Source organism: Stegostoma tigrinum, chromosome 18 (genome assembly GCF_030684315.1).
Source record: "Stegostoma tigrinum isolate sSteTig4 chromosome 18, sSteTig4.hap1, whole genome shotgun sequence".
In the NCBI taxonomy this organism is placed as follows: Eukaryota; Metazoa; Chordata; class Chondrichthyes; order Orectolobiformes; family Stegostomatidae; genus Stegostoma; species Stegostoma tigrinum.
The window spans coordinates 18050380-18076631 of record NC_081371.1 but is presented as its reverse complement, the minus strand read 5'-3'; the positions used below and the strand labels follow the sequence as shown (position 1 = coordinate 18076631).

The 26252-nt window shown below is 38.9% G+C and overlaps 1 protein-coding gene across 3 annotated transcripts in view; it reads right to left on the bottom strand.

Moving 5' to 3' along the window:
• Nucleotides 1-4812: 4812 nt before the first annotated feature.
• The window catches only part of nup50 (nucleoporin 50), a 53755-nt gene continuing 32315 nt past the window's right edge, over nt 4813-26252 (bottom strand). For 2 of the 3 annotated variants that reach the window (XM_048549212.2, XM_048549213.2), the window contains exons 6-8: nt 22265-22346; nt 15613-15731; nt 12903-13951 (exon numbers count right to left, since the gene is read on the bottom strand). In XM_048549212.2, the coding sequence (XP_048405169.1) occupies nt 13740-13951; nt 15613-15731; nt 22265-22346 (413 nt within the window). In that variant the 3' untranslated portion in view covers nt 12903-13739. Of the gene's footprint in view, nt 12565-12902; nt 13952-15612; nt 15732-22264; nt 22347-26252 lie in introns of those variants that run through there. The other variant, XM_048549214.2, reaches the window with a different exon arrangement.

Sequence of the window (26252 nt, the reverse complement as noted above, 5' to 3'; positions counted from 1 at the left end):
CCCCTATCGAACTCAAGAAAAAAACACAATATAGACTTGAGAAAATACAGCCTGTGTCCACATGGAAAAAGGTGAATTTCTACATTAGAAATGTTACAGCCTGATTCTTTTTTTTTCGGTCTTTACAGTCATTCCATATGGAAACAGAAACATAATTCCTAACCAAACTGGTTTCATCTGCTTGCTTCTTGGCCCATATCCCTCCAAACCTTTCCTGTTCATGTACTGATCCAAGTATCTTTTTAAAGGTTGTAATTGTACCCACACCCACCACTCCCGTGGGAAGTTTATTTCACATGTGACCCACCCTCTTTTTTTAAAAAAAAATTTGCTTTGTGTCTTTTTAAAACGTCCCTCCACTCACACTAAAAAATGTGCCCACAGCCCACACCTAGAAATCTCCCATCCTATGAAAAAGACAACTACCATTAACTCTCTCTATACCTATCATTATTTTACGAACTTCTGAGATCACCTCTCAAACTCCTGTGCTCCAGTGGGAAAAAAAGTCCCAGCCTTCCTTTACAACTCAAACATTCCATATCCTAATTTAATCTTTTAATTCGCCACAAATGCTATCTCAATGTACTGACTGCCCACTCCACCCCACTCTCCCAATATGACATTAGATGTTCCTTGTTAATGGTCTCACAGCAGCTCTTGCTGATACTGCTGCTTCAATCAAGACCAGCTCTGGTCCTGATTATCACAGACCATGAACTACCACTTGTGCCAAAGTCCAAACCTACTGCATCTGCAGTGAGTGAAGAAATGAGTTGGGGCCGCAGCTGTTCACCGTATGTACCAATGATCTGGGTGCATTCTAGCGAAGTTTGCCAATGATATGAAGACAGGTGGACAGGCAGGTAGTACTGAGGAGGTGGGTATCATGCAGGGAAGTGGAGTTGAAATACCCATCAGCCATGATTAAATGGTGGAGTTGACTCGATGGGCCGAATGGCCTTACTTCCACTCCTATGTTTTATGGGCAGAAACAGGCTATGGCAGCACTCTAAATATTGGGCAATTACCAAATCCTGAAGTTCCATAATACCTTTCAAGGTAAAGAAAGGATCAAGTGATGGCTTTCTATAAAGTTCAGGACTTGCAGTATTGTATGGTCTAATTGCTGTGAATTTATTTCAGCAAAAGGTACATTTTGTTTGCTCAGATGCTTGTACATACACTATAATTCTTTTTTAACTGTCATGTGATAAATTGAGGACAACGTCAGCCAGAAGTAATCTAACGAAACCAAGCCTTTCTGGTTCAACAAAGTCTAGGTATTTTAGTTTTATGTAACTGTCCAATTCTAACAGCTTCACATCTTATATTTTGCTTGTTTCTCTAAGTCTATACAAAAAGTGAAGTACAAGAAAATAAAATTTCATTAAAATACAATGTATTTGACATTAATCATATGTTTTATCTTATACATTTTAGAAGACAATGTTGCAAACAAATACTCCATGAATAACACAAGCAGCACTACTATTCACTAAAGAATTAACATGTATTATCCTAATGGTTGATTTGGCTTTGGCAATGAGTAAATGATCAATGAAGACAACAGGGTTCCAGATTTAATCTAAGATTTGAGATGAATTACCTAATCTCAGCCAGTACTGTAAGTGATAATGGTGTCGTCTTCAAGTAACACATTCGCAATCCCAAAGCTGGATTAGAATGTAATTTACAGAAAAACGTTCATGTATAAATTAAGTGATCAAGTTGAAACCATGGAGATGTAAAAATCATGTAATATGTTTAAAAAAAAAAATCTGCAGTTACCAGGCAAATGGTGAATGGGAAATTTAAACAAGAAATGTCAAATTAGAATTTGTTGTAATTAAAAACTAAAATACCATTCCTCTATTAGAGGTACTGAAGACCGTAAACAATGAAATCCATCAATACTTCACTGAGGACTTATACCATGTAAGATAGGGCTGTATTGATACTTTTCTACATGACACTCATGGGGGTGAATTTAACTGAGACTCAATTGCCTTGTTTTTTCTGGGCATGGTCACCATGAGTTTGGCCTGAACCCAAATTCAATAGTGTGGAGTCAGGGGTAATATAGCTAAAAGGTATGCCATAGTGATGTCAGATCACATGGAGCTGGAGACTGTCTGTAAAGCTCCAGGTAAGATGCTCCTCTCTTTTACACCAGGTCACAGTTTCAGACATGGGACAGGCCATTTTGGATTGAGGGGGAAAATGCCTTCACTCAGTGGTAAAACTTTGGAATTCTCTGCCACAAAAAGTGGCTGCGTTCACAGCATGGAATCTTTTCAAGGAGTTAAAGTTCTTAAGGGTAAAGGAATCCAAGGATAGGTGAAGAAAATGGAAACAGTTTTAAGTTGGATGATCAGCCATAATCATATTAAATGATGGAGCAGGCTGAAAGGGCCTCTACTCTAATTGTCAATGTACATTATGTCCAAGAAAACTTGTTGCTGTTCGCTCTCGAGTGTAGATGTGGCATTACAGATGTATGTGCTAATACTTATGGTATTCTTTTAATCTGGCAGTTTGCAAATATGAGATGAAGATGCACAGTATAAGCACATGCATAACAAGTCAACCATGTGACAACTGTTGATCTACACCATGTATAATAGATTGTATACTGGGAATCAAAAAGAGATGAAAAATCTTAGAAAAATTATTTTTGTTTATTTTTTAGCAATCTGTTTTGTCAGCCATGTCACTTCAAGTTGCTTTGATTGTTTGTGCCCAAGGGTTCCAGTGCTTTCCCCTCTGCCAGGGTATAATTGGTAAAGATGAACGTGTCTTGACAAAAATTTAGATAAAGTATACTTTCATGATATTACATTTAACTGCATTTCTTCACTGATAGTGAAGTTCAGGAAATTGAGTGTGTTCGATGGCTTAAGCATTTGCATCCAGAAGACAGAACGTCATTATAAATGGGATACCCCATGATTAAGAATTAAACTCTTAAAATATGAGTGCATGCAAATTCAATGGAGGGCCTTTGTTTGTTTCGTATGGTCCAAGTGGGAAGTGTGCTAATACTGGTGAGTGAGTGTCTCCTTCCTGCATTTTGTGGTGGAGGTGAGAGGTTTACAGTCATCTTCATAAGCAGTTTATTCTTTCTTTTGGTATCCCAGAATACTGGGAGATAATAAAACATGTTATTATCACCTTTTTGCTAGGGCAAAAAAAGTCATTCCAATGCCCTTCTATCAATACTTTATAAAAGTTGAGGAGGAGCAAGTGCACAAACAAAGAATGGAATAGGTTTAAAGATCACAACTGGAGATTCACCCCAGCCCCATGGCCATAGGAAGGTTATTTTGAAAAGTATCTAAAGTTGTAAGAATAGGTACTGAACTGACTTCCAATCCAAAAGGGTTTGTACAAGCAGAGACTGGACCTGAGGAGTCAAGAGTACTGAATGCAGTCATTTACAGAAGACATAGAATGAAGGATGGAGCAATGGGAGAGGGATTGAGACAGGATGAAAGAAAGTGACATAACATGAGGTGAATTTTACAAAAACTCATCTAAGTGTCAATTTCAGTGAGTTCTTGTGGAGAATTTCTCTAAGAGCTGAATGAGATTTCTCTCAGAATTCTGTGTTGTTTGTGTAATTATCGATTCACAATATATCACTAAGTGCCCCAAGGACATTATTGTGCACTTGCCAATGATAAAGTACTCACTACTGCTAAAGTCTTCCAGGATTGCTGGTGTCATATTTAAAGTACCAGTCCAAGTGCCAGCTAGGAGCTGCCCTTCAGTGAGTGGGGAATGAAAACCAAAGCTTCTGAGGGCATGTAAGTGGCATGAATAACACGCCATTGCAGATAAAGCTCATGTTTGTGAACTTGTTATGTCAACACCTGTTGCATTATCATTGTAGCTTGCAGCTACAAGAATCAAGCTGCCCAGTTTACTCAGCGTTGGTACCTTTCACCATGTTAGAACCCTGTCCGTAGTGCAATTCCTATTTCCTTTAATGCTCTTTCATCCGAGAGAAGATGTATTACTCCCCCATTGTAGCATTACATGTTGGAGATTCACATTAACATTCAAAAATGTTCACTTGTGATCTGATTGTTTTGTCAAGTGATCAATTTATTTAAAACTCTGGATTGATTTCACATTCAAAGACATAGGTCTAATTGGCTTTTTACCAAAGTGGAGTCTTTCATTGCTCTGTGGCTGATTACATCGATAGTAACTTAATTCATTTGGTTTCCTATGAGGAATCAACTCACTCCACTTTTGGTTGAGATCCATTAGAGTATTTTTATTCCCCAGTTATTAAACACTGTCTCTCCAACCTACTCCACTCCCACAATTTTCCTCTTCAATATCTTTGATTTTGTTTTTGAATTGTGTAGCTGCCAACAATTTCCTTGGTTCTGAGTTCTAGAATCATCCTCTTGCACCTCCATTCTGTTTTCTTTTACAGATGTGTTAAAATCTCACTGGTCAGAGTTTTGATCATCCAACCTAATAGAAATGGCCATAGTTCTAATGAGACAGACACGGCAGGTAGTGGTTTAACTTGAGGGTCACCCTGCCTCAGATGATGGGAGAGGTTGAAAAATAGTCTCCTTCATGTTAACCTCAGCCCGTGTGAGAAATGAACCCATTCTGTTGGCATCGCAAAGCAGCCATCCAGCCAACTGATCTAATAGCCGCTTATACCTGGTTGATTAGTCTCCTGTGAAGTTTGTTGGGATGTTCTGTATAAGTGTTGGATGAATAAATCTATGACAATAAAATAACTCACTCAAGTAATTTGACTGAAAAAACATTTTATTCATGCAAATACTTATGTACATCTTTTCACTTTTTGTCAAATTTTTAAGCTGGATTTTATTTGATATCCTGAAATAGAACAATGCACTGCAAATAATTATGTTGGTGGAAAGCACACACAGCCAACAAGTTTCACAGTGGTAGTTTTGATATTAATATGCTACATGGTCTGATCGGAAGACCCACATTTTCAGACAAGTTGAAACAGTTAATTCAAACAGCTTAAATAAGGTTTTCTTTGTAGTCAAGCCTATTTATCCCCAAATAATCTAGAAAGGGGTGAGATACTTTAAATGGAATAAGATGACATTTTAACAAAATATTTTTGGTTAATTAATGATGAGTCAGAATTATGACAAGTACTTAACAAGTAGTCAAATTAATTCTAATATTAAACTGACCCACCTCAAAACATGCACTTCCACAAAGCTGACATTTACTTTTTTAAAAATCAGTTTTTTTTGAAAAGGACCTAGGGGTTTCATTTTTAAGAAAAAAAACAGCTGGCACATCATAGCACTGTCTTTCAAATCTTAAGACAGAATCCCTTTTTAATTAGGCAATACAGAACAGAAATATCAAATTTCACAATCTCAAAGGCAGAGTGCAATTGTACAAACAATAAAACTTAATCCATCCTATTTTGTCTAGAAACAAAAAACAAAAAAGCAAAATCAGTGAATTGGCTTAGGTGGATGTAAAAATCTGTACCAGAAAACAAACAAGACTGGTATCTTTTGAAATGGTTGGACATTTACTGAGAAATTGAATTTCTTGTTAAAATAATTTGAGACATTTCTGAATATGGTATCACACTACTGTGTTGTCTACTACCAGAAGTACTGCATTTTGGTACTTCACCTAAGTCACATTCAAGTCAACAATGTTCTGAATTGTATAAACATTTTTGTAACATTCCAGCCACACACGCGCACACACGCACTCAAAACATGCTAATGACATTTTCCTAGCATTGAATAAAACACTTTAAAATTGCCACTATTCCAATCACTACAAAATCTGCTATTCAAAGTGGAATGTTTACTTGAAGCAAAGATCCCAAATTTGATCTACGCTTTACAGAAAAGTAATCACGGTGAATGTGTATCTGGACATTGCTGTATAACACTAAATACAATTTCTTCAATGTTATTTCATTTTGCACTCAATACGAATCATGGGGACTTTGATTAGGAAAGCATCTAATGACTGAATTATCCTCATGTATACTGGGCACAGCAAGGTAGAAGTGAGTAAGCCAATTTAGGACTATATAAAATGGTCTATTTCCACACCATGGATTTTAACAAATGTTTACAAAATCTGATACCCACTACAATAAATGTAAAATATGTGAATCACTAAGGGAAATAATAGCTAACAGCGAAACAGTAGAGTAGCATGTTTTATAACTTCACATTTTAAATACATAATGCAGTGACACCCCAGACTCTAAGGCATTGCAATTGAAGAGATTTCTTCCGTTAATTTGTCCACTTTCCTACATGGTATTAACTGGTGTGTGTTTTCTCTACTCATCTTATAGCATTCCTCCAAACATGGTAACACAGAAGCTTTTGACCTGTACAAAAATCTTAGTTATTTAATAAGCTTACTTGAAACTAAGTTTGCAATCAAAATAATCAATACTTGTTTAACAGGACCACTGCATAATCAAATAATTTATAAAATACACAATTAAGTGTTTATTTCATCAGATTCTTGGCTTTCAATGCATTAAAAGGTACAAACAGCTGCAAAAATGACAACTCTGACAATCAGCCTAAATGCATTCAGAACTGATCAGCTTGATTGTTACACACAAATATGAACAGTAAATTTTGGTTTCTGCATTACATTTCTGTCAATCACAAATTCAAAGAACACAAAAAAACTAATCAACCATTTGAAATCTGAGTTAACAAGTTACAGCCTGCACTAGATGTTTGAAATGTAAATCACCCACAAAATAGTCTTGCAGCCTGAAATAAAATTCTGAAGGTACATTACAGGTTGGAACCAGTTTTATTTCATGTACATAAATGAAGACTTCAGAAGACAATGCTAAATATGACATGGTTCCTCATGTGGAAGAGCTGAAGGTTTTGCTTTTCCCTGTATTCTAGAAGTTATATTTTAGCAATAGATCAAAAGGAAATCAACCAACTTGGAGAAAATTGGCTTAGACATTAGTTTTGGAATTCCTGAGACACTGTCTGATGTGCTGAGTAATCAGTCACCAAATAAAGTTACAGAATTTTAAACGATTGCACATTTACAAAAGAATTGTTTTGAAAACTGAAAAGTAGGGTAGGACTCTGACAATAGGTGGAGTCAGTTTAAAAAAATTGAAGTATTTTTCAATGCTATACAGGAGGATTGAAATGATAAATTATATTCTGGGGAACTCATTTTAAAATAAACTGTATGGCATCATTTGTTTGCATGATCCATTCTTAGCAAAACAGTTCCAACAATAACCATATTTCAGACCGATTTTAATCATATCAATCAACTGGGTTACATTGAATTACAGTACATAAAACTTATAAACACAGAAAAAGGCCTCAAACTATGCTGATGTTTAGACTCCACACAAACTGCTCCCATCTTCTTGATTGGTCACCATATCCTTCTATTCTTTTCTCCTCATGTACTTTCAACACTCATCCACACTATTTGCAACCACAACTTCTGGCTGCACATTCCAGTCTGACCACTCTGGACAAAAATTTTCCCTACATTGCTTACTAATTAGCGACTGTCTTATATTTATCACACTTAGATTTGGACTCCCTCAGTGCAAATCTTTTCCCCACAACTTCTCCATTAAAAACTTCCACAAACAGACACGTCAGACCAACGTAAGTCTTCACTTATTGGGGGGGGGGGAGGGGGCAGAAAAATAAGAGGCCTAACAGAAGTACCATATCCCTACTGTTAGCACTTTGGTGAAGTTTTTTTTTGCAGTCTCCAGTATCTCTACATCCTTTTATAAAGATCATGATAGTGCACCATACTCTAATTAGTTTACTCATGATTCGATACAAGTTGCAAAATATCTCTGCTTTTCAAATCTATCCCTCTAGAAATGAACCCCAGTACTCAAAAGGTTTCATTAACCACCACTGCCTCTTTTAGAGGTATCCGTACATATAGACTCCTTTGACCCAACAGAACATTTTAAATTCACTATTCAAAATAGTACATTGTCTTGTCACATCAAATTTAGTTTTGGCTACTACAACTTTGAGAGACAAATATAAACACAAGCATTTAAAACAAAATTTAGTCACTTTTATGCATAACTTTAGCATTAAAGCCTCTATTGCTACTCATTTATTAATTGGGTTTTGAACACACAAAATAGCAACTTAATGCTGAGAACTAGAGATTCACATCTGCAATTTTTAACAACGGCTCAGCATGATTAACTAGGAAGGTTAAGGATAGTGTCAAATTGAAAAAAATAATGCAAAAAAGATTGGTGGTGAGCCAGAATTTTAGAAAATGAGAAAATGAGATTGGGGAAGTAACATTGGGGGAACTAGGAAATGGGAGAGGAGTTGAGTAAATGCTTTGCTTCAGTCTTCACATTAGAAGACACTAAACATTCCAAACACACTGAGTAAGCCAAGGGCAAAAGAAAAAAAAAATACAAAAGAACTACCACTTGACGGAAAAAGTGCAAAGGTAACTTTTGGGGCTAAAGACCAAGTCTCTGCAAGTTGATTGGATGTATCCTCGGATATTAAAAGGAAATAGCTACACAGAGACAGTGGCTGCATTGGTATAAGCAATCCTGAGATTCTGGAAAAACCTCAGGATTGGAAAAATGTCAAATGTAACACCTTCGATTAAAAAGGGAAGGAGACAAAATGCAGGTAACTACAGGTCAGTTAGTTTAACGCCAGTTATTGAGAAGACGTATTAAAGGACGTCATAACAAAACATCCAAAAATACATACGATCATGAAGCTATGCTGACTCTGCTTGAAGGATAATTCATGCCCGACAAATTTACTAGAATTCTGAGAGGAGGTAAAGCAGTGGATGGAACATATTTGGATTTTCAGAAGGCATTTTCTACCATACATTAGGCAACTTAATAAGAATCAATGTTCTTGGAGGTAGTATAATAGCTTGGAAAGAGAATTGGCTAAATAGATGAGTGTGTTGGGGAAAAAAAAAACAATTTTTAGGATAGCAACCTGTAACTAGTGAAGCCCCTCAGGAATCAGTGCTGGAGCAACAATTATTTACAATATGACAATTAACAACTTGGATGAGCAAAGTGAAAGTACTATACCAAGTTTGCAGAGGACACAAAATAGGTGGAAAGGCAAGAAGCAAGGATGACAGTATCTGCAAAGGTATACAGGTTAAGCAACTGGGCAAAAACTTGGCAGATGGAATATAACGTTGGAAAAAAAAACGTTTTGTCAGGAAGAATGGACGAACTCAATATTACTCAAATAGAGGAAGGGTTTCTCCCCCGCCGAGGTCTTAGTGAAAAGTTGTAGTTCAGGTTGTGAATGTAGTTGTTCATTTGCTTGCTGAACCAGTTGTTCCATGGTGTGCGGATGTTTCGTTATCGTTATCGTTCTAGGCAACATCATCAGTGCAACCTCTATTTGAAGCGTTGGCTGTTTTGCTCCATTCCAAATTTACATGATCCTTTCATGTGATGGGTCTTGTCATTTCCAGTTCTATGTGTTTTTTAGATCAGTGGCCTGTATACGGGGTCTACTTCTACGTGTTTATTAATGGAATCCTGTGTTGAGAACCAGTCTTCTACAAATTCCCTTGCAGGCCTGTTGTTCATTTGTCCCAGTCGAACTGATGGCCCTCATTGTCTGTATCGTGTATCAAGGCAAGTGAATATTGGTTGTGACTTTTTATTGCCAGCTGGTGTTCCTGTATCCTGGTTGTCAGTTTCCTCCCCATTTGTCCAGCGTAATGTTGCTGTACTAACTGCCGAGATATCGTGTTAGTCCTGTTTACTATCGGTATGAGGTCTTTAGACTTTGGTAGCATTTGACGCAGTGTTGATATAGGTTTGTGCACGATGATCTAAATGTGGTCTTGGAAGTCTGGCTGTCATTTGAATTATTTTTAATGTAGGGGAGCATTGCAAGTGTCATTCATTGTACTGTGTCCTCTGACTGTAATTTGTTTTGTTGGCATCTGAGGACAAAACTTCTTGGGTATCCGATGTGCAGACGTTCCTCTACCGTTCTCTGGAGTTCTGGGGTGTTGCTGTGTTATACAGCTCATTTAAACAGTGTCTTAACACATATTGAATTTCAGTACCACCAACCACCCACCATATACAAACAGACCTGCATTAAGGCACTATTTAAATGAGCTATATAACACTGCAACACCCCAGACCTCTGATGAACGGAGGAGGAATACCTGCACAAAATAATTTACTGACAACGGATACTCAAGAGGTTCTGTCCACAGATACCTTAAAAAAAACCAGACAGACAGTCAGAAGGCACAGTACAACGGACGACACTAGCAATGCTACCCTACATTAAAAATATCAGAAACGACAGCCAGACTTCTAAGACTGCATGAGATAATTGCATGCAAACCTACATCCACACTGCGTCAAATGCTATCAAAAAATTAAAGACCCCATACCAACAATAAACAGGACTAACATGATTGCAATATTGCTGTGAGTGCAATAAGCATTACACTGGACAAACTGGAGGAAACTACTGTCAGTTGGTGTTTGTGTATCCTGGTTGTCAAAAAAAAAATCGTCTCGATATACGATACAGACAATGAGGGCCATCAGATCAACTGGGACAAAATGACCATACTGGGACTAGCGAACAACAGACATGCAAGGGAATTTCTAGAAGCCTGGTTCATAACACAGGACTCCATTAACAAACACAGAAATAGATTCCAAAAAAAGACCGCTGCTAAAACAAAACCAGAAGTGACAAGGCAAATCAGACCAGAGGGTCATATAAATTTGGAACAGAGTAGAACACCTACGTTTCGATTAGAGATCGCACGATGTTGCCTAAAACAGTAACAAAACACCTGCACACCACAGAACAACCGGTTCGGCAAGCAAACGAACAACTACACGGAGGAAGAGTGCAGAAAGCTAGGACAGAGGGATTTGGAGGTCCTTTTCCATGAGTCACAAAAAGCTAGCATCAAGTTCAGTGGGAATAGGCAAGGTAAATGCAATGTTGGCCTTTATTTCAAAGGGAATGGAATAAAGAAGTAGGCAGGTTTTGCTAAAACACAGGTCAGACCAGTTGTAATGTGAAGAACTGTTTTGGGCCTCTTATGAAGTAAAGATGTAACGACATCGGAAACAGTCCAGAAAAGGTTTACTAGACTGATTTCAAGTATGGAGGGGCAGCCTTAAGAGGATAGTTTGAGCGTGTATTTTTTGGAATTAAGAAGAATTAGTCCTTATTGAAACATGCAAGGTCTGAAGGGACCTGGCAGGGTAGATGGGGAAAAGTGTGTTTCCCCTTCTGGGGGAGTCTAGAACCAGAAGGCATAACACTCAGAATAAAGGTCTGTACATTTAAAAAGAGATGGCAAATTTCTTTGAAGCTCTGTCATTAAGTACATTCAAGGTTCAGATAAATTTTTAAATCAAAGGGAATCATAGGTTATGGGGATTATCAGATCAGTCATGATTTCATTGAATGGTAGAGCAGACTCAAAGGGATGGATGGCCTATCTGGGCTCCGACATCTTCTGATCAATAAATGAATCCGACTAGGTGCAGGTATTTTTTTTTTAAAGCAATTAAAGAAGGCATTTTCTAGCTATGTTTCCAAACACATTTGTGACCCAATTCATGACCATTTGATGAGGTAAACATGTCACAGGGTGGTCTACTGCTTTCACAGAAAACAAAGTTGTAAATTGCTGATGATTAGTATTTGCTTTTTAAAACAAAGCTATACAAAACACTGGCTCAAACTACTGTGTCTAATCTTGGACACAACACTTTAGGAAAGCCATTTGAGATATTCAGAAGTGGCAGAAAAAAATAACAAGGTTGGTTCCAGAGATGAGGCATTTCAGATACAAAGGATGTTTTGGAAATAACATGGTTGCTCTCCTTAGACAGAATTGAATTGAGACTTAATACAAGGTGTTTGATGTCCAGGAGGGTCTGGACAGAGTAGTTACAAAGAAACTGTTCCCAGTGGTGGAATGGTCGGGCACCAAAAGTCAAAAGTGCAAAATGACTGGCAGGAGAACAAGATGTGCATTAGAGGGAACAGACTGAATGATCTATCCTGTGCTGTAACCATTCTAAGATAGTGTTTTTTTTAAACACTAAGACTGACAAGTTTAAATAATCCAAAGAATACTTAAATGTAAGGCAACTGCTTAAATCCACATTGCTGACAAAAGGTTTCCCATGATCAGCAACACAGATCAAAATAGCTTTATGATCAGGACAGTGGCTCCAAGGCCAGCTCAAAAAACTTTGACATTCTGGGATTTAAGATATATAGCTCTGTAACTAACTGATATATACTGTGTATTCATAGTCAAATACTGGTCAAGGTAAAAACAAAAACTCAAATTACTCCAAGTTCAATTATTAGATTTGATCTATATTAGCCTCATTACTGATTTTGAAGATAACCCCCATCAAGGTGAATACAGGCCATAATGCACATTTTAAAATTCAGATCTGAAATATGCAACTTACAAGATCTTCAAACAAAGCAATTTTGAATAACCTTCAGAGCCACACTGAAAGACATGTGTAAAGGAGGACATCATGTAAAAACAAAATTACATTGTAAAATTTCATTAAAACAGATACATCAAAAGATCTGAAGAAAAATGTGATTTTACTCAATGAAATCTAGCACACACAGATAAAATATGTAAAAGTTGACCACAGCAAATTAAGTAATGCCATTGATAGGTTGCTCAAGGGAGATTACATGGCATGACATTACCAATGCATTAGCAGAAACTGCCAATTTCAAGTTACAACAGATTTGCACATGATGAAGCAAAGTTTTTTTGAAGTGAGACTACATAGAAGATGCTAAGAACAGAAAAAAGCTCAACAAATCAGCAGATTCAATGTAATTTTTTTATTACAATTTTATGACATGAAATGAAAATCATGTAGCTTACATGAAGTTAAAATGGACAGCACAAGAGACCTTGGAAGGAATGACAAAAGATCTGATTTTTTTTTAAAAACAATCCGGTTTTGTTTTATTCTGTTCACTAGGCATTTCCTTTTTTGCCCTTGTACAGCCTTTTTGATCCAATCATAAATTTTTTGATTCTGATTTGCTTTGCTTTATTTCCCCCTTTATTGCTCATTTCAGTTTCTAAGTTCTCCCCAGTTCTATGTTATTCTAGCACATCTGGTAGAAGTCTCACATTTTCTTACTTTATGAACAATACTCCTTAATTAGCTTTTCTGGGGTTAGGCGAGGTGGGGAGGGGGGAGGAAAAAAAAAGGAATTTTCTATCATACTCCAGTCATTAGAACAATCTCAAACATTGCTGCTGCCTGCAGCCCACATAGGGAAAAAAACTGTTTAGCAAGACTGAATGTCAGCAGAGTTAAGAATAATAACTTCAGATCTTTATGTTTGCACGTAAATTCTTTCAGGTCAAGGATTGAAAGGTGAATGAAAATGCTGGCCCCATTTAATCAAACTTTAGGCATAAAATGAATTATCCATGTTGTTAAGATAAGAAAACCAGGTTAAGTCACAACTGTATGCAGAAAACAACTTCAGTACATATAAAAACGACAATGCCTGGGGACATCCAAATTAGGATGAATGCAATGAAATGCAATTTTTTTCCCCTCAATCATTAATTTTATAAAAAGAAAACAAAAACCACCCTAGCAGCAACTTGGCAAAAATTCTTTATAACACTAAATTAAGCCAGAGTTACACTTGATGTGCAAGTTTTTTCTCAGTTATAATTTTGTGCAGCTCATCTGCATCTTCAGTGGTTTTCACACGGATCAAAATTGGAACAGCAGTGTCAGGGTTCTTCTCATCAATGGGAGGGTTAGGAATGCAAACAATAAGGATGTTGTTCTTTCCTGTCCTCGTACAAGGCAATGATGGATGAAGCATAATGTTCAGTAAAATATTTCCTGATCAACAAAAAGAAAAGTCATGGTCTTAAATTATAGAACTTTACCACCCCTTTCCCGTTATTTTATTCCCCATCACACTGAAATTTGTGTTTTTAAAAGGAAGTGTTCCCTTTAAAAAGCAGTTACAGATTCTACCATAGACTCTGATAGACCAGTTGTTGGCTCGATAGCCTCTTAAAATAGTATCTGAATTCAAGTCCTCTGATTATGATCCATTGGTTATGGAACTTGTTCACCTCAATTTAACTTCCTTCTATTTATAAACAGTAATCTTTCAGAATTTAATCAAAAAACTTGTCTCAATTTCCCTCACTCAGCAAAACTGAAGTCAAATTGTATCCCAGCCCAAACCAACAACAGGTCATCAGGTCTGTAAATGTACTTTTGGTTGAATGTCCATGATTTTCTTTGAAAGCTCAAATATCCAATTCTCCATTGGACAACACACACTGGATTCTCAAATTTCAATTATTCAGTCTGATAGCTAATAGAAAGTTGTTCAAATAAAAATGTTGGGAATTGCATCAAAAAATGAAACAAAGCATTTATTGATGGAACATCTCATAAACAATGATCTCATTTTAAAGTACTATCTGCATTTTCGTCTTCCGAATACTGAAAGATTTGATCCTGAAGCAAAGATCATTGAAGGGTAGATGCAAGATTAACATATGCATCTGGATGTTGTAGTAGCCTGCTTTGCTGACATAAACGAAAATAGCCTGGGAAATTTAAACTTTTGATTAGTAACCCTGCCCACTTCTGCCACTCAGCAACTTCTGCAAACATCGCAGACTGAATTAAAATTGGAAATTTCAGATAGTTCTGATGCAATTACCTAAATAGAAAAATATTTGGGCAGAAAACCTAGTCCAATCCTGGGTAACTGAGATTCACCTTGCCTGCCTGCCACACCCCCTCCCCCACCCATCATACCACATTAACTGCTCACTCATTCATCCAATAACCCATTCAAGAACATTCAAACACTGCTTTTAAACTTATTGTGCAACATCTGGCACTACAATTAAAGGCACACCCTTCTTCCCAATCTTGTGGACCTCCAATTTTCACCTCAAACTTTTTTGCTCCACAGAGAACATCAGCTTTTCAGCTTGTACCTGAAATTGCCACTCCAGTAAATCTCTTCCGCCCACTCACGGTACCTCCTTGAAATGTGGTTAACAGACCGGATGGAATATATCCTGGTTATGGCCTAGCTAAGCATCTTCAGGACAACCATTCTACCCTAATCTGTATTTAAGTAACTTTACTTCTGAACTTCAAGATTTTGTATGCTCTGTTGCTTGCTCTGTCAATGTGACCTGCCAGCTTCAATAAGATTATGAACACGAAACCTAGATAACTCTGACCCTGCATATTCTTTAGGACTGTGGTGCTAAATCTGTATAGACTCGCCCTATTGCTTCTGCCAAAGTAAATATAATCCATATTAAAGTTCCCTCTGCTACTTGCTTATCCCAATCTGCTAGCGCAACTATCCTCCTGCAGTCAATTGGACTCAGTCCCACTGGTCATTTTACTCTAGAGAATACTCAACACTTAAAGTCAATTAGTCCTTTCCATGAAGTACAGCAGCAATATAACCTACTTGTTAATTTAAAGATGATGTGAAATATAAAGATTAATCTACTTACCAAGATTTGTATCTGCTCGCACCAACAATTGGATCTTTTGATCTGTCACAGGTTTCAAATGGATTGTACCAATTCCCTTCTCTTTGAAATCCCCATCTTTCTTGTAGAACAGTTTACACCTGCATACAAGTTAAAATTACAACTAGTAATTTTATACTGAAAAAATCTCAGAATATGAATTTCACTTGTCATACTTCATCATTGAACAAATTCTACATTTGTTAACCTGCAACAGAATTGGCTTTTACAAGCAGTTGTATTTCTAATAATTGAGATGTATGCAAACTGCCTGAAGGGAAATCAGTCCAAGAGGTAAATTAAAAGAAAAACTGCTGAGTCAAGAACAATCCTGCAGAATAGCATATGAAAGACTAGTGTCTCAATCTTTCAGAAGCCAGTTTTGAAGAAAAACCTCAGAGGTCCTAGAGGTTAGGGAGCCAAGAAAGTCTGGCAGACAGTAGGGCATCAACAGAGCCATACATAGTAGACAGACAGAGTATAGGTCTCAATTACAGGAACAGGAGATCATTCGGTCCCTCAAACCTGTTCCACCATTCAACGAGATCATGGCTGATGTGTGGCCTAACTCCATACACTTGCCTTTGGCCCTACCCTTTAATATCTTTGATAACAAAAATGTATCATTGATTTAAAATTAACAACTGATCCAGCCTCCACTGTTTTTGTGGAAGACTGTTCCAATGCACGTTCTGTGCGCAGAAGTGCTTCCTCACATCTCTCCCGATTGGTCTGATCTTAATAATTCAGTATACGTCCCAGTGCTAGGATCTCCAATCTAGGGCAATAATTTATCTTTATCATCCCTGTCTTTTCCTGTTAACATCCTCAAGACTTTGATCAGATCAACTATTAAACTTAAAATACTTGAGAAAAGAGTCTTATTTTGTGCAATCTCTCCTCATACCTGGACTTCAGGGATTATATTATTATTGTTGTAATCCTACACTGTACTCCCTCCAAGGCCAATATAGCCTTCCTAAGGTGTGGTGCCCAGTTCTGTTCAAGGTACTTCAAGTGGGGTCAAACCAGGGTTTTATATAACCGCAACATAATTCAGCATCCTTGTACTCCAGAGTTCCATTACTCTTTGATTATTTTCTGCACCTGTTTGTGACATTTTAAAGGATGTATGCATCTAAAGCCTAAGTCTTTTTGGACATCCCCTGTCATTAACTTCACTCCATTTAGAAAGTACCCTGATCTATCTTTCTTCAGTCCAAAATGGATAACCTCACACTTACTTATGGGGCCTAGGAAGCACATGGAGATATTTTTAAAAATCCAGAGACAGCTATTTGACTTGTCACATCAACATGGGTCTCTACAAGACCAAGTCGCCTTGGGTCACTTTGCCATAGCATAATGATGCAATTCTGAGTGCCATGATCAGAACTGCCTCAACCACACGCAAAGCAGTACATTCTGATTCTAACTACCTTTTATTTATAGGAAGTATTTCGCATGACACCACTGCTTCTTTTACCATTACCTTAAATCTGTGCCCTATTTCTTGATCCTTCCAGTTAGGCAGACATTTTCTCCTTTAGTCTACTGCTTTGTAACTTTTATTTAATTCTATCAAATTTCCTTTCAACTTTACCTTCTCGAAGGTAAAAAGACCCAGTTCTTCCAGTTTCTCCACACAACTCGTATGGAATGATTCTCATCTATCTTTTCTGCACTCTCAAAAATGCCTTTACATCTTTCATAAACCTGTGGTACCCAAAAATGGTATCAATGCTCCAACTGAGTCTAAACCAGTGTGGTCAAAAAATCCTGTTTTGTAGTCCATGCTCCAAGTATAAAGCTCAGGAACTCATGCTTTTGCAAGCACAGTCTCGATCTGTCCTGGCACCTTTAAAATTTGTGCACATATGTCCTCAGGCCCCTATGCTCTTTTACTTTTTTACTAGTATACCTTTTCTTTTTAAATAAAAACCTGTCCCTACACCTTCCTACCGTCATTTCATACTCTATGTCAAACTTAAGTCTGCCAGTTGTTCGCCTATTCTACCAACCTGCTCGTATTTTATGAATTTTAATACCATTCTGAGCATTGCTCACACAACTTCTAAATGCAACTTTGAAATTGCACCCTGTAAACCAAAACCCAGATTATTAGCACACACTGCAGAACAATGCAGTCCTAGCACTGAACTCCAAAAGAATTCTATTATAAAACATTCCCTAACCCCCAATAAATGACTAGCACTAATCTGTTTTCATGCCTTTAAAAAAATTGTCTTCATGTTGCTACCACTCCTTTTATTCTGAGCTCTAATTGACAGGCTGTGTTTGTGAAATTTTATTAAACGCCCTCTGGAAGTTCATGGACATCACACCAGCTCTTTGTCAACTTAAACTCAAGCAAGTTAGTTAAATGCAATTTGCCCTTAAACTTATGGTTTCACTGGAGCAAAGCAGTATATTTCCCCAAGGAGCTACTAATTACGTGCTATATCATCATTTTAAAAACTTCCTGTACATAGGTTAAATTGATTAATCTTTAGTTGTTGGGCTGATCTTAGCACCTTGTTTTGAACAAGCACTTGATGAGAAGACTGTATCTTTTTATTTTTCTGTATTTTTGATTGTGAAGATAGTCAATTTATTTCTCCTTGCCAGTTGCTCTAAGTGGTAACTTTTATTAGTACAGAGGCCATTGCAAGTATGAACCAGCCACCTATGCCACCTGCAAAGAAGTGAAAATATCTACAGAAGGGAGACAGAAAAGCAACATTCCAATCAGCAAAAAGATCTTTGCAATTGCTGCAGACAAGGATCAATGAATGCTTTCCCAGATCTTTCCCTCAGTCCATAATACTCAATGCGCGCATCTCAGTGTGTGATATACGAGGAAAAAAGGGGTTAATTCTCAGAATTATTATAATACAGAAGGAAGCTATTCAGGTCATCGTGCTAGAATCAGCTCTATTTTCTAGTGCCGCTCTCTTGATTTTTCCCCATATCCCTGCACATCAGTACAATCCAAAAAGAAAGCCATCCAATATTGTCCTCAATGCCTTAATGACATCTCCAGTCACTGCATTCAACATCCTTGCAGAAAAAAAGATTTTTCCACATTTCATCCTTGCTCTGTTTGTGAATCACATTAAAACTATGACCTATTGTTTGAGCTCCTTTTACAAGTGGAAACAGCTTCACCCCAGCCCACTCATGATTTTAAAAACATCAATCAGATCGCCTCTCAGCCATCTATTCTCCTGGGAGGACAGTCCCAACTTCTTCAATCTAACCTCATAATTGACGTTTTTCACTACTGAGCTATTCTAGTACCGCTTGCACTGCATTTGAATCTTTCTTATAATGAGAGGCCCACAACCGTACATAATACTTCAGCTGAAGTCTAAGAGTGCCTTGAACAAATACAAAATCATCTTCTTGCTCCTGCAGTCTATGTCCCCTTGAAGTTTTAACTTGTAAAATTATATGCTAGTGGTTCACAATTATTTACTTGTAGCTGGAGTCTATTTGAATAAATAGTTAAGTACAAAGTAAGTCCATGCTTTCTGCCAACTGGTGTCTGAAACTTAGGTAAGTTATGAAATGGTGTACTTTTTAAATTCGTTTAACTTGTCCAACGACTCTAGAAATAGCAGGGCTCGATTTCCAATGCGCTATCCAGTGAGGCATACCAATAATGTTTGTAATTCTCCTGTCCTCTGGCATGACTCTTGTATCCAGGAAAGATTACAAAATAATGTAATTTTCACCTTCATTTCCCTCAGTATACTTGGACTCATCACAACTACTCCTGGTGCCTTTCAATTTTAGGTACATAAAACGTAAGGAAGCAAATTTACTGTAGCCAAATTTGCTGACACCACCAAATTGGGAAAAGACAAGTTGCAAGGGGAATTAGTTTACAGAGATACTAATAAGTTAAGTGGGGGATAAGTTGGCAAAATAGTGTTGTGAAAACATGTGAAGTTGTTCATTTTAGAAGGGAGAACAGAGTATTATTTAAATGGAGAAACACTGCAGGAAGCTGGAACACAAAAGGGACTTGGGGGTACTTGTATTTAAAAAAAAAACAAAAAATATGCCACAGGTGCAGCAAAAAATCAGGAAGACTAATGGAATGTTGGCTCTTATTTCAAGCAGTTGGGAGTATAAGAATAGGGATGTCTTAATGCAATTGTACAAGGAATAGATGAGATCAATTCTGAAGTCCTACGATCAATTTTGGTCTGCTTATTTACAGAAACGTATTATTTCATTGGAAGCAGTTCAAGAAGGCTCATTAGGGTGATCCCTAGTGTGGGGGGATTTTCTTATGAGCAAAGGTTAAACAGATTGTGTCTCTCCTCACTGGAGTTTAGAAGACTGAGGAGTGATCTCTTTGAAACTTACAAGATTCTTAAGGGGTTTGACACAGTAAATGCTAAGAGGACGTTTCCTCCTTGAAATTGTTTAAAACCAGACGGCATAGTCTCAGACTTGAGGTGGAGATGAGGAAGAATTTTGTTTCTCAGAGGGTTGTGTGTCTTTGGAACACCATGGCGGAGAGCTGTGAGGGTACAGCACTTGTGTATATTTAAGGTGGAGATGGATTCTCGATCAGTATCAAAAATCAAAGGTAATGTGGAAAGGGCAAAGAAGTGGAAGTGAGGAATGTCAAATCAGTCATGATCTAACTGAACGGGGAGAAAGTGTGATGATTTCACTCGGTTGGATGGCTAATTCACGATAGAGTGACACTAATGGAGTGGGTTCTCAACTTCTCGCCTCGCTCGAGGTGTGGTGACTCTCTCTCAAACCAAGTCAGATCTCTCCAATAGAAGAGCAGCTCTATGGTCTGGTAAAACTATGGTGACTTGATTTTTTATTTGGAGCAGGAAAATGTTAAGCTCAAGTATTATCAAATTCCAGAAAATTATTTCAGTATTAAGCACGAATACAAATAAAGTAGGCATCAGGAACAGAGTGGCATTGTAAATAAATGAGATAATGGGAACTGCAGATGCTGGAGATTCCAAGATAATAAAATGTGAGGCTGGATGAACACAGCAGGCCAAGCAGCATCTCAGGAGCACAAAAGCTGACGTTTCGGGCCTAGACCCTTCATCAGAGAGGGGGATGGGGGGAGGGAACTGGAATAAATAGGGAGAGAGGGGGAGGCGGACCGAAGATGGAGAGTAAAGAAGATAGGTGGAGAGGGTGTAGGTGGGGAGGTAGGGAGGGGATAGGTCAGTCCAGGGAAGACGGACAGGTCAAGGAGGTGGGATGAGGTTAGTAGGTAGCTGGGGGTGCGGCTTGGGGTGGGAGGAAGGGATGGGTGAGAGGAAGAACAGGTTAGGGAGGCAGAGACAGGTTGGACTGGTTTTGGGATGCAGTGGGTGGGGGGGGGAAGAGCTGGGCTGGTTGTGTGGTGCAGTGGGGGGAGGGGATGAACTGGGCTGGTTGAGGGATGCAGTGGGGGAAGGGGAGATTTTGAAACTGGTGAAGTCCACATTGATACCATATGGCTGCAGGGTTCCCAGGCGGAATATGAGTTGCTGTTCCTGCAACCTTCGGGTGGCATCATGGTGGCAGTGCAGGAGGCCCATGATGGACATGTCATCAAGAGAATGGGAGGGGGAGTGGAAATGGTTTGCGACTGGGAGGTGCAGTTGTTTGTTGCGAACTGAGCGGAGGTGTTCTGCAAAGCGGTCCCCAAGCCTCCGCTTGGTTTCCCCAATGTAGAGAAAGCCGCACCGGGTACAGTGGATGCAGTATACCACATTGGCAGATGTGCAGGTGAACCTCTGCTTAATGTGGAATGTCATCTTGGGGCCTGGGATGGGGGTGAGGGAGGAGGTGTGGGGACAAGTGTAGCATTTCCTGCGGTTGCAGGGGAAGGTGCCGGGTGTGGTGGGGTTGGAGGGCAGTGTGGAGCGAACAAGGGAGTCACGGAGAGAGTGGTCTCTCCGGAAAGCAGACAGGGGTGGGGATGGAAAAATGTCTTGGGTGGTGGGGTCGGATTGTAAATGGCGGAAGTGTCGGAGGATAATGCGTTGTATCCGGAGGTTGGTAGGGTGGTGTGTGAGAACGAGGGGGATCCTCTTGGGGCGGTTGTGGCGGGGGCGGGGTGTGAGGGATGTGTCGCGGGAAATGCGGGAGACGCGGTCAAGGGCGTTCTCAATCACCGTGGGGGGGAAGTTGCGGTCCTTAAAGAACTTGGACATCTGGGATGTGCGGGAGTGGAATGTCTTATCGTGGGAGCAGATGCGGCGGAGGCGGAGGAATTGGGAATAGGGGATGGAATTTTGTTTAGATTCTTCCTCTCACCCATCCCTTCCTCCCACCCCAAGCCGCACCCCCAGCTACCTACTAACCTCATCCCACCTCCTTGACCTGTCCGTCTTCCCTGGACTGACCTATCCCCTCCCTACCTCCCCACCTACACCCTCTCCACCTATCTTCTTTACTCTCCATCTTCGGTCCGCCTCCCCCTCTCTCCCTATTTATTCCAGTTCCCTCCCCCCATCCCCCTCTCTGATGAAGGGTCTAGGCCCGAAACGTCAGCTTTTGTGCTCCTGAGATGCTGCTTGGCCTGCTGTGTTCATCCAGCCTCACATTTTATTATCTTGTAAATAAATGAGATTTGTTTCAGAATAATCTGACATACTTCTTGGAAAAGATTGCATCATCTTCTTTGATTTCATTCACAATCGGTTTGGGAGGTTCTTCATTCTCTTCATCTTTTTCACCTACAATTGAAAAAGAAAAAAAAAAGAGTTTAGAATAGGAAGATGAAGCAACACAATAGTTATGATAAAGCAAGAAGAGACACTAAATAGATTGCTTTCGGGATCACAAACCAAAATGGTCTGACTTGATGTAACATCTCCAAGATAAATACATGATTACTGGGTTGTCACGTCACAATATTACTAGTCATACAATTTAGTTTTGCTGCCTGACAATAGATTGGTTTGATTAAAAATCTAAACGCATCCTCTCCACTATTCAGCATTAAGATCAAAACCAAAAAGCAAAATGTATAAAAATCACCCACTACGGGAGTAATGTGTGCCACGTTAGGCTATGGGTAAGATGTGGCTTTCTCTACTAATTAAAATAATAACATGGTGATTTAAAAGGAAAATCAGATCTCAGATATAGGATTACCAGAAAGGCCAGCATTTACTGACAAATTGCTAAAGATTGGTTTGGATTTTACTCTGTGAGCAAGTTGAGCGCACGGTGGCTGTGCATAAGCTCCATTGTAGCGGACTCCAAAAAGGAATTGCCTGAGAAAATCAGCTTTCTCTAAGCAATGCTTTTATGCCTAGTACACTCTACAAGTATCCATAAAACAAAACCTAGAATGAAATTAAGTAAAAGAGTTATGCAGGGTAAGTTATACAATTAAAAACAGTTTTTAAACTATTCAATTGAACCCATATGTACTTCAACCCTGCACCACCCTTACCTGCAAAACTACACCACCCACCACTAACCATACCCCCACCAACCCTTACTTCCCATAGCTTTCCCATCCTACGTCAGACCTGACCCCACCACACACTGCACCTCGTCAGAGCTGGCCCAATCTGTCACCAGACCCAACTAACCCATTCCCTTTGTCCTGCCAGAGGGAACAGTTAAACATAGGATGTTAAATGTGGATAGGTATCCACCACTTCAAGATACAGTGAAGTCAAAGAAAATAGGATTAGGGCTGATCACCAAGCTTGCATGAGTAACTTTAACCTTGTACTTTGTTTCATGGTTTAAGATAAAATGCAACACTCAGATGAGAAATTAAACTGGTGATAGTGAGCAGATTGAAGTAATTAGGGCAAAGGATGGTTACACATGATCCATTGAGTATACTGATCTAATGAGCAATATTACAAGTTTAGAATAAACACAGCACTCTCATTGAAAACATACAAGATTTTGAACCGGCTAAGGTAGACACTGAAGTTTACTTTCCTGCTAGAGAATCTAGGCCATGGTGTACAGCCTCAGGATTGGGGACAGATCGTTTAGGAATGAGACAAAAAGAGAAACCTCTTCATTCAAAGGGCTACAAGTCTTTGAAATTGAGTATCCATACGGTGTGGATGTTCTATCACTGAAAATAATTAAGACTGAAATGGACAGATCCAACATCTCAGGGAATCAAGGGATAAGGGATAAGGGATGCGGACAGAAAAATGGATTCAACACCAATGATCATGATCATACTAAATGGGAAAGCAAAAGTTGATGGGTCAACTGGTCTATTCTACAAATAACAAAGGTGTAGAGCTGGATGTACACTGCAAGCCAAGCAGCACCAGAGGAACAGGAAGGCCGATGTTTCGGGCCTAGATCCTTCTTCAGTTTTCTGAAGGGTCTAGGCCCAAAACATCGGCCTTCCTGCTCCTCTGGTGCTGCTTGGCCTGCTGTGTTCATCCAGCTCTACACCTTGCTGTCCCAGATTCTCCAGCTTCTGCAGTTCCTACTATTTCTGGTCTATTCTAGCTCCTATTTATGTGCTTATGTAACAGTTTGGAAATCCATTGCTGCAGATTTAGTTGAATGAAACTAAAACTTACACTCTTAAAATTTGACATTCACATGAGCATTTCTGCTTTGTCAAATAAAAAATATATCAAACAATTCAGAAGGTACAACGCCTGAGTATTTGCAAGATTTCAGCAGCAAATTGCATTCCCAATTTATCGCCTGTCAAGAATATAATTGCTAAAGCTCAGAGCACTATCAAATGCATTGGAAAACATTTTCCCAACTTATGCCCAGAGTAGTACTTGTGATGGTTTCAATGCAGGACTACCCTGCCGAAAAAAAAAAGAAAATCAAATCACAAATGCTCTGCAAACAAATAAGCCACTCGGTGTAACGGGCTATGTTAATGCTGTACAATGAGCTTCCTTATCAGGAACCATATCATCATTTTACCCTTACATATTAATCTAATTTGGCTTCAAATTTATGGTATTCACTTCAGCTACACTATAGTAGCATATTCTACATGCTCACAATTCTTAAATTCATTCATGAAGTTAGTCACTTGCTTACATTTACGGACCCTAGTGCTGCCTCTTCACACAGTGGAAGTCTTTCTCTTCACGCTTACATGATCTTAAAGAACTTATTCATATCACCCTTAGACTACACTCAGTCCTAGTTCTGTGTGGGACAATAGCATGAACATCCCACGGATAACAAAAGTATTATATCTCTATGTTCTGCAATGTTTACCAAGATAGACTAGACATGAGAATGGGCCAAATGGGAAAAAGGGGATTCGGGGCTGACTGAGTACACGGATCTGTGGGCAGCAAATCTGCAGATCAACGAGGGCTGAATGCACTCAGGAAAGAATTGCAGTCTGTTCAATCTTTGCTCATTAGCTACAATTGGACCTGGCATGTATTGCTCTTTACAGCATCTTCTCCAGCTGTATAGTATTTTATATGGAGACCAGAATGATACAGCATGCCAAGAGTGATCGAATCAAGGTTTCATAGATACTTAATCCCCAATATATCTGCTTTCAAATTTGATCGCTTTGGGTATGAGCCGCAGTACTTAATTCGCTCTTTCCGGCCATATTAACCTGCATTGCTAATTCTAGTGGTGATGTGTGCACCTATCTTTACCTCCAGATTCTCCTGTTATTCTACCTTAGAGAGTAAGTTGGTTCCTTATTCTTCCAAAATGTATCAACTCACACTTCTCTATAATGAAATCTGTTTGCCAATTACATAATCATACTGCAAGTTTATTAGTGTCTTCCTGTAATTTTGGTCAGTCTTCTGCTGTATTAACTGTACCAAAATGGGGTGCTGAAAATGTATCTTCAATTGTAGAATCCAAATGGAAGTGACCAGTAGTGTCAGCAAATTTCACTGCAAAACATCACTTCTAACTGCTTGCCATTTTGAGCATAGGCACTCCACATTTAAACTCGCCCCATTTAGCACCGTTTCACTTTAAGGCCGATAAGTTTGGTTTTAAGTACAGCTGATCTTGAGCTTTTACCATCTTTATCAGTTTCCCTATGTGGGGCCTTGTCAAAGGCCTTGCTGAAATCCATATAAAATACAATCAATTGCATTACCATCATCCAAATTCTTGGTCACCTTGAAACTTTCCTCCAGTTTTCTTTTAAAAAAAAAAGGCATGATTTCCTTCTGTGAAAGCTATGCTGAGCATCTCTGATCAAAACTAACCTCTCTAAATGGAGATAATGGGAACTGCAGATGCTGGAGAATCCAAGATAAAGTGTGAGGCTGGATGAACACAGCAGGCCAAACAGCATCTCAGGAGCACAAAAGCTGACGTTTCGGGCCTGGACCCTTCATCTCTCTAAACGGAGATTAGTTTTTCTCTTTCACTACTTTCTTCAACCTGTTCCCTACCACTGATGTTGGACTCAATGGTCTATAGTTCGCTGGTCTATCCAAATCAGTTTCTGGCCATAGGCAACTCCCAGGATGTTGGGTAGTGGATGTTTCCACGACAGCAATGCAATGTCAAAAGGAGGTTAGATTCACTCCTGTTGGAGCTGATCATTGCTCGGAAGTTAAGTGACAAGTAATATTTGCACCATACACCAGCCCAAGCATGGACTTCCAGGTCTTGCTGAGTATGGAAAT